The following is a 9,205-nucleotide window of genomic DNA, read 5'->3' as shown; positions in this document are numbered from 1 at the left end:
TCGTTGTCCAATTCGATAAGGTTTCCGCCAGCCGAAATTATTATCTTTCGACGGAAATCACAAGATTTACATGACCCAGCAGTGCGCATTGCATTAGATATATATACACCATGATTTTGTGTGCATTTGCATGAAGAAGATTGTTAGACGGAAATCCCAAGATTTGCATGCCACAAACATTCAAATATTTTAGCTAAATCATCGCTCGTAATAGGATTTGATGGAGCACAATTAACACGAGCAAGTTCATGTTATTACAGTGACAGATTTCCCTCGTCTTTCTTTCAATTCTGCTATGTTTGACAAAGTCGGATTCGCCTCCTCATGGCTGGGGAAGCGTCGGACCGGAGGCGGCAGCGAGAACAGCAGCCACGAGGGACAGCGGCGCTGGGTTGGTTTCGCTCGTAGCAGGGCGCGACGGAAGGGTGACGAGGGCTGGCGTCGGTGTTCAGGTGATGAGCAGCTGCGGTGACGCATTGGCCTTGTCGTCGTAACCACGACAGATTCTCCGGCTCTCTCTCTTCTCTTCTCTTCTCCTCCCGAACTTACTCTTTTGCCCTCTGGTAACAGATGGCTCGGATCGGATGCAGTTATCTGGCGATCTTCGCCATTCATTTCAGTCCACCCAATATTTCGAACAAGATTCTTAGCCACCTCTATTTGGATAGGAAGGCGAGAGAAAGGAGAACCAGGAAACGCCCATGCCCAAGATAAATCCAAAATTCCTTTCCTTTTTTCCATTTCTCCCACGATTCCTTCTCCAGTCTCCCGTTCCAGTGGATTCATTTGTCCATTGGAATCTGCTAAAAGAAAGAAGCGCAGTTGGTAAGTTCTGTAATTTGCTCCTCTGATTTCTCTTTATTTTTTTATATCAAATAAAAGAGAATTTGCTTCCTTCCTAACTTAAAACAAGTTTTTATTGCTCCCATCGGATTGTTTCGTTGATGCAAGAGTTGAGATTGTGTGCAGGGTAGTGGAACTGGATTTAGGGGTTTATTTGTGAGAGGGAAGTATGGACTAGTTAAAGAACACTAACCCCTTTTGGTTCCACACTGTTAATGTGATGGTTGTGCCCTATGGCCTAGAGCATGTGTTCCTTGAGATGTAATGTCGATGTAGCATCTTATCTTCAGTATGGGAATTGAGAAGGTAACATGCAGTTTATTAGATGGCAGTATTTCTACGCCATTTTTTTTTGACAACATTGAGATGACAGGATAGTTGTTGCGTATAATGCAAGGTGCTTTTAGTAACATTAGGTAAATAATAAGTGCACAACTTCCTTTGCAATAGAATAGTATGTGCTAACTGGAAGCAGTATTGTTGCCTTTTGGCCTCTGTATTGGTGATGGATTTATCACTTCATCCCTAATTGCTGAATCATAAGGCATTCCAAGTACTTATGCCCCATAGGTTTCAAATTGATTCCATAGAATGAAAAAGAAATCGACTGATAAAATTTATCAATAATGAACTGAGTTGTTGTTATAAATGTTGTTGAAAATTGCTGGAGTTGTTGATGTAGCTTTTCTTCTTCCAAATAGAGAGCTTATCGTCTTGTCGATGGCTCATTGGTATGGTAGGATCTTTGGAATAGCAATGTTGATCACCTCTTCATTGTTTTCGACACTATCATTGCATTCTTTTGGGTCGACATAAACTTTTGGGTAGTAAAACCACCCCTTCAAGTAGTCTAGGCATCTCTTCAGGTAGATTACCCCTTTGGTTGTCAAATATCTTGTATGGTAGACACATTTCTTTAGGTAGTCAAGGCACTCCTTCGAGTAAACTTATCCCCCTTTTAGGTTAGCCAGGCCCCCTTTGGCATACCCTTTTTAGATGGCTATGACCAATGACTTTGTTATCAATTGTTGAGGTACTGCTTTGGTAATTGACACACCATTTTGGATATATTGCAAGACCATGGAGAGGGTTGGATGCTTTCTCTTTAAAATGATATTGTTTCCCTCAAATGTTTAATGTTATCGATAATCATCTCTTAAGATACAACTTTCGACTTAAAATATGTGCATTTTAAATTTTGAGTCTTTGAATTAGAGAGAGAAGGGGATAACAAATCAAAACTTGAGAATTAAGTGATTTGAGAGAGGGTATAGACTCATGTATATAGTAATGGGAAGGCAGTGTAAATGGAGTATTTCTACTAATGAGAGAAGGCAAAACCTTTTCTGTTCTATTTACTCAACGCGAGGGGGGTGGGAGTGATTGATACTTGCTAACCGTAAGTGCACGGTCGTTGTCAAATAGTAAAAATATTATCCTCTGAGACCGTGGAGTTGACTACCAATTTGTAAGCTATCTAGATGAATCGAAATAAGTATTGTGAAAACAAGCAAACTAAGAAAGCGGAATTAAAAATACAAAGAAAATTAGTTTTAAAGATAATCTTAGGACTTTGGTTTCACAACAATGATCGTTAACAATTTAGTTGTGAATCCCTCTTATCTTAATGTTATATCTTGCTTGAAGGTGGTCTATCCTAAGGTAATCGATGTTTCCTCTCAGACAACACTGGTATATTTACCCTAACGCAACTCCTATTCTCATGGTAACCAAATCGAGGTATTCCTTTACATTCTGTGATAATTAATTGTATCTTCGAGAGATTTTGGACTACTTTCGTGAACAAACCTTCAAGTCCAGTTCTATAGATCTAAGATTAGAGTTTACCTCTCGTTCCCTCCCCCTTTTCTCTAATATCTATGCTAATGTACGTTAATAGGTAAATGTAATGTATGGATCCATTAAACTATTGTATTAATGCTAGGTTGTTTTGTGGATGGAATACGTTGTAGGGTCTGACTACAATGTCTTGACAAACTACTACATCTTCATGAAAACTTAGGTGTAATATTAAATATACAAAAGTTCGCACATCTTATGTTGGATAAGAACAAATATTATAGGAATACTGATTGTCTTAGATTTGAAACATAAAATGTAAGGAATGCACTCACTGATAAAACAATGAGAATACAAGAGATAAAATGAATAGAAGATAAGATAAAGATGATAGTCCGCTTAACCAGATGCACCAAGTAGGGTACGCTTTACCCAACCTAGAAACCTAATCAAGGTTCCTTAATCAGCTAAACCCACTCTGATACTAATTTGTAGGATCTAATTTAATGCTAAAGGGGGTGAATAGCATTTTATAAATTTTACGAGCGATAGATTAACAGAAATTATATTCTTAATAAAGCAAGCAGAGTATATGCATTGGAATAAAAGAAACTAACCTATCAAGATTTAACTTTAACTTGTTATGCAATGTTTAGCAACTAAGTTTATCATGCAATATCTCAACCAAGTTTAGCAAGATTATGAGCATATGTTGACTGAAAGCAAACTAATTATGCTAGAAATCAAGACAATACTAAAAAAGATCGACACGTGCAAGTTAAACAGAAAGTTGATTTTTATTTAGAATCTCATTTCCATAAAGTTTTTAGAGGTAGAGAAACCAACAAAAGAACCTAAAAATTCTAGCACAAGTCTAGACAATGTATGACAACAATTAAATTGAAAGAAATTACAAGCAATGTTGTCGTTTGAAGATGAAGCGCAGGGTTAGAGCATATCGTTGTAGTAGAATGAAGAGCACAACGAGCACACAAAAAGTAGTCAAGAGAGAGTTGAATGATTGATATTTACACCTCTACCTCAAGGCCTCCTTTTATAGAGATTTTCTTAATGCTAATGTTGCAGCCTTTCAATCGACTGGAATCTCTCCGATAGCCTGGAAGATGCTGACGTGGTTGTAATTTCTATCGAATAGATAATATCGTCTGTGGTCTTCGGTTGCCTGGAGCTTAGTATCTTAACAGGCTCTTCTAGATCGCCATCTTGTCACTACTGGTCACTTGGAAGCAGTCTCCGATCGCTCGGACATCGAGGTCGCCCCACTCCTCGCTTCAGTTGCTTGGAACTTCCTGACTCTGTTAGTCGAGGTTTATCCCCATCTTATCTCCCGTACTCCCTTCCGATCGCCTAGAACCGTTGAAAAATACTTCCCTACAATTATTGCACGTAATGAGTATGATAAGAATGTAAATGTTATTTGTACTTACTTTAGCTAGATGTTCATCTCCCAACTGACCAATCTAAATTTAATTGTCAAGATTCCCTTAGGCTTGATTGCACCTGGTTCCCAACTAGGTTTGCTTAGCCTCGCTAGGACTTCCACCGTCTAGTTTTTAATCAGGATTTCAACTGCCTAGTCCTGCTAGAACTTCTACTGGTTAGCCCTGTCAGGACTTTCATTGCTTGGTTCCCAACCAAAACTTCCATAACTAGGACTTTGCCACAAATCAAGTTAACTACATATGCAAACTTGACAAACTTATCAGATCATAAAAAATCTAATTTTAAATTCAGTCATACATCAAAACTAGGTTCGATATGGTCTCCTAGCACCAATAATTATTTTAGTCAATGAGGCACGTGAAGGAGTAGCGGAGCTTAGAAGAGTAAAGATAAACATATAAAATTTAAATTTGATAGTATTAGATGTAATGAGATGATTATTAATATGAAAGACGACGAACTACCTATAATTAAGAGCTTTAAGTATTTATGCTCATTTTTGCAAAAAAATAAGGAGTTGATAGAGATATTTTATATATGTGTTAGAACATTCAACACAATATTTGTTAGAATATTCAGCACAATATTTGTTGAAATATTCAGGAGTATGCAACAAATCATTCTATTTTGGAAGATTGATTTATTCCTCCTTTTATTTTCTTTTTTGATTCTTTTCGAATTAATTATTTCCTTTATGGCATGTGTGCCTTATCATTTCCATTTTACTTTTTGCAAACAAAGTTGTGTATGTATGTGTGTTAAACTATTCAAATAATGTACAAATATTTTCTTATAATTTGTTTTATAGAATTAGAGCCATAGAAAAATATACACTTCTTTGTCTTCCTTTATCTTTATTGCTCTTAGATTGATGAGTTCGGAGACCAACATAGAGAAGGATGTGTCTTCATTTAGCACATCCAAACCAATCAATTCGTCCTTGATCACACAACCCTTTAGAGAAGGATCGTCGCTACTAATCACAAGTCACAAGTTGGATGATAAAAATTTCCTTCAATAGTACCAATCTGTCTTATTGGTTATTTGAGGAAGGGGAAAACTTAGCTACATCATTGGTGGCATTCAATGTCCAAAAGCAGAGGACCCGATTTACTCAAATTGGGAACTTAATAACTCTCTTGATATGACATGGTTGGTTAACTCATAGAGTCACATATTTAGTTGTACCTATTTGTTGCTACGAACTACAGAAGCAATTTTGGATGAGGTCAAGGCGAACTATTTAGATCACGAAAATGACTCACAAGTGTTCAAGATAAAGAATAAATTGACATTCGATAAGGTAATTTAGATATCATTGAATATTATAATACATTACAAACACTCTAGTAAGAATTAGATATGTACTATGAGGCAGATTGGGGTGCTTTAGAAGATAGCATAAATTTTAAGAGACACCTAGAAAAAGAACACTTGTATGAGTTTCTAGTTGATCTCAACAAGGGACTTGATGAGATTTGTGGGTATATTCTTGGCCGAAGATCTCTTTCCCTAATTAGTGAAGCCTTTATAGAAGTTTAATGTGAAGTAAGCAAGCGTCAATCATGCTTGAGGTTAAAAAGGACACTTATGAAATTTCTATGAATGAGAGATCAATAGACAAAAGTGCTTTTGTTACAAAAAGAAATGTTAGCCAACCTATTAAAGAATAGAAATCCAATTTATGTTCGCGATGCTCTCACTATAATAAACTCGATCATACTCGAGAAAGATGTTGGGACCTCTATGGAAAACCTACAAATGCAAAACAATTGAATTAGAGTCAATCTAAGGTTTTTCAAATAGCTATAAAGATGAAGTCTATTGGATCGACCAACATTGGAGTGTTTCTAAACAATGATTCGTTTGAGCAGCTATGTAAACTATTGATTAGCAAAATATAAACATTTTCAATAATATGATATAAGTAGGATAGTTGAAATATAAAAGGACATCAAGTATTTTTTGTGATCGTAATGTACCTTTAAAGGTTAAAGGAAAGTTTTACAAAATGATAGTTCCATCTTCTATATTATATGAAGTTAAATATTGGGTTATGTATCGAATACACAAGTAAAAGATGAGAGTCACAGAAATAAAGATGTTATGGTGGACATGCGAAAATATGAGAATGGACAGATAAGAATGAGAATATTAGAGAGAAAGTCGGGTTGCATCTATTAAGGGAAAACTTAAAATGAACATGTACATAAGTGACTAATAAATTTTCTAGTTAGGCGATAAGAAATTATGACAAATACATACATTAATCAAGGAAGAGGGAGACTAAAAAGGTCTTGATTAGTAACAATAAAGCAGTAAAGAAAAGGGTAGCCAATGCGGGGTTCTGAGAAGAGTCGAACTACATTAGATCTATTATACGTAGTCTTATCCTACATTGCAAGGGGTTGTTTCTATGACTTAAACCCGTGACTTCAAGGTCACATGGCAACAACTTTACTATTGCACTAAGGCTCCCCTTCTAGTAACGATAAAATAATATAAATATATTTAAATATAAATGAGGATATAGTAGGGAATCAAGTCTAATGGATTGGAAGGATTCATATAGCCGATCCTACTAAGTAGGATAAAAACTTAGTTGATGTTGTTGTTGTCTAGTTGCTTCCTAGTGTTCCTTGTATTGGTATTGAATTTACAAAAGTGTTTCAATGTCTCATGTAAAATTTATCTTTGATTAATAAGAATTTCACTTCATCTTCTTTGTGTGACAGTGTTTTCCATGTGAGGTTTGGTTCTATTCGTGCTACATAAATTAATTTTAACAATGTTAAGAAGTTGAAGTCTCGATACACTATTTCCATCATGGTTTCTCTAGTCTTACCTAGCCTCTCATAGTTGCAGTAATCTGATTTGTTGCCATTGAAAATGTCCTTAACAAACTATTTGCATGGGGTCACACAGCGAAGCATGAAGATGTAACTGCTGCTCTTTTTCTTTATGTAGCTTAACGACCTCCGCTATTCAGATTGTTGGCGGAAGAAAAGCTCTGGTGAAGTGTTCAGCATGGCCCTGTGCACTTCTAGCCAACTTCCTCAGTTGATGCAACCCACTGTCAAGAACATCCGCGTAGGGCCAATTATTGAGCAGAAATCGTATCTATCTGTTACCCTCCAAAGAAACCAGAATCAGTGCATTCCACATGCACACATATTGCCTCGTAGATTCATTGTCTGTGCTACTGAAGGCTCTGCAAAATCAAGCAAGTCAGATGAACAAATTCCCTCTTGGGCTAGACCTGATTCGGATGAACCTCCACCTTGGGCACGTGATGAGGGCAGTGGAAGCACCTCACAAGCAACATTTCAGATTCCTTTCTATGCATATCTTCTTGCATCAGCTATTACTGCTATAGCTGCGGTACTTCCCTATCATTTTCTTGTTCTCATCTTATATATGTTTCAGATTTTTTATGAATTTCTTTTATTCTCATGCAGATTGGCTCCATTTTTGAATATGCTAACAAGAATCCAGTTTTTGGAGTCGTGAAATCAGACAGTACCTTTTATGCACCGTTGCTTGGTTTCTTTGTTTTCACTGGGATACCGACCTCTGTATGTTTTAGTACTCGAATTCATTAGTTAAATTTTCTTCTTGTTCTGTTCTATGTAAAATATTTCCTTACATCAAGAATCTGCCATATTCCTTATGCATGTAAGATTTTCCTGGCAATGAGGTCTTCAATATGAAATTTGCTTACCATATAATTATGTTTGTCCCCAGGCCTTTCTGTGGTTCAAATCTGTCGAAACTGCCAACAAAGAAGCTGAGGAGCAAGATAGGAGAGATGGATATCGGTAAATCAAAACAGCATTTGGTTCCTTTTTCATCTCCCGTCTCCGTTAGCTCTCTTGCTATAGCATTAATTTCTCATCACATGGAACAAGTTTGTAAGAGTAGAAATGTCTTTGAGCATATTCATTCTGGCTCACATCATCTTGCCTGTTAATTTCTCATCACTTTCACCTCCATCTCATGTAATCGACAAGGAGCTGAATGGGTGAATGCGTCGTATTGTATCTCCCTGCTGTGCGATCACTGTGCAGCTCTTCGTTGAGAGTCAATGTGTTGATGTGATCAAACTCCTAGATTTTGAGATTAAGCTAGTAGATCTTTTAGAATATGAGTTTTATCCAAACTATTTAGGACCTTTAATATGACCAACTTGGCCTACCCTATCATATTAGAACATTTCTTGGTTGATGGGGGGTTCAGAATATAGGCGATCGATCACCATAAGGATATGCTTCTGATATTTTATACTTATATTCTATGAAACTCGTGACCTTTAATCTGACAAATTCAAACTCACTTGGAGCTCAAGATCAGAGAAGGAACTAAAGTGAACATACTTGCATATAGGCGATCTGATCGATCGATCTGCTCTTCCAGTCTCAGCCAGCCAGCGAGCACAGGCGTCTGATATTTTGAGGTGTGATGAGTGTTGAAACTTTTTCAACACTCGCTCCCATGCAATCTGCTACATGGACAATAGCACTGCAGTTTGGAAAATTTAGCAATGACGTAGACAATGCAGCTCTGAGAGAATGAGGCTCAGATTGTGACTCTAAAAGGCATCAGGCTCTTGTAGCTCCTCACTCATAATTGCATTGCTTGTGAATTCCAAAGTGGCAATAATCCCGGGTTACTTGCTCACCAGGTCGTGTTCGGTTGCCCATGTCACTTTTCAATTTGTAGACATGCAAATTTCTGTTGTCAAAATCATTAAAAGGGCACTTTTTTTATAAAAAATAAATAAAAATCAAAACAACGCTTTAGTATATATATTTCTTAACTCAAAAATATTTTTATTTGATTGTTATTATAATAATTACTGAGTTGCTGCAACAACGCGTTAAAATAAATCGGTTGATTAAAAATATTATATAAAGAGCATTTTAATATATATTTTTAATCAATTAGATATATTTAAAACTTATCAAAATATTTAAATATAATCAACATCACCTTAAAAGTATTAAATGGGCTATTTACTTGTTCCTAAATTCACAACTATTTAAATAATTAGTATAATAATTTTAAAATGATTTTAATTATATTTAAATATTTTAAAACT

General features: G+C 36.2%; 1 protein-coding gene across 1 annotated transcript; it reads left to right on the top strand.

Annotated features, from left to right (window-relative positions):
* Window positions 1–664: 664 nt before the first annotated feature.
* Window positions 665–8,147, top strand: LOC141828339 (uncharacterized). The gene is made up of 4 exons (XM_074715755.1): window positions 665–825; window positions 7,075–7,488; window positions 7,566–7,682; window positions 7,852–8,147. Exons 2-4 carry the CDS (start codon window positions 7,135–7,137, stop codon window positions 7,927–7,929), a joined length of 549 nt encoding a protein of 182 aa, XP_074571856.1. The 5' UTR covers window positions 665–825; window positions 7,075–7,134; the 3' UTR covers window positions 7,930–8,147.
* The last annotated feature ends 1,058 nt before the right edge of the window (window positions 8,148–9,205 follow it).

This window comes from Curcuma longa, chromosome 4 (genome assembly GCF_044706935.1).
Source record: "Curcuma longa cultivar G26 ecotype Majalengka, Jawa Barat chromosome 4, ITB_CL_G26_1.1, whole genome shotgun sequence".
Taxonomy (NCBI): domain Eukaryota; kingdom Viridiplantae; phylum Streptophyta; class Magnoliopsida; order Zingiberales; family Zingiberaceae; genus Curcuma; species Curcuma longa.
Note: the sequence above shows the minus strand (reverse complement) of the source record. Positions and strands in the feature narration are given on the sequence as shown.

Coding starts and splice junctions, on each gene's coding strand:
- LOC141828339 (XM_074715755.1), top strand. CDS start 7,135: ATGGCCCTGTGCACTTCTAGCCAACTTCCTCAGTTGATGCAACCCACT. Junction 7,489..7,565: donor CTATTACTGCTATAGCTGCG/GTACTTCCCTAT, acceptor ATTCTCATGCAG/ATTGGCTCCATTTTTGAATA. Junction 7,683..7,851: donor TCACTGGGATACCGACCTCT/GTATGTTTTAGT, acceptor GTTTGTCCCCAG/GCCTTTCTGTGGTTCAAATC.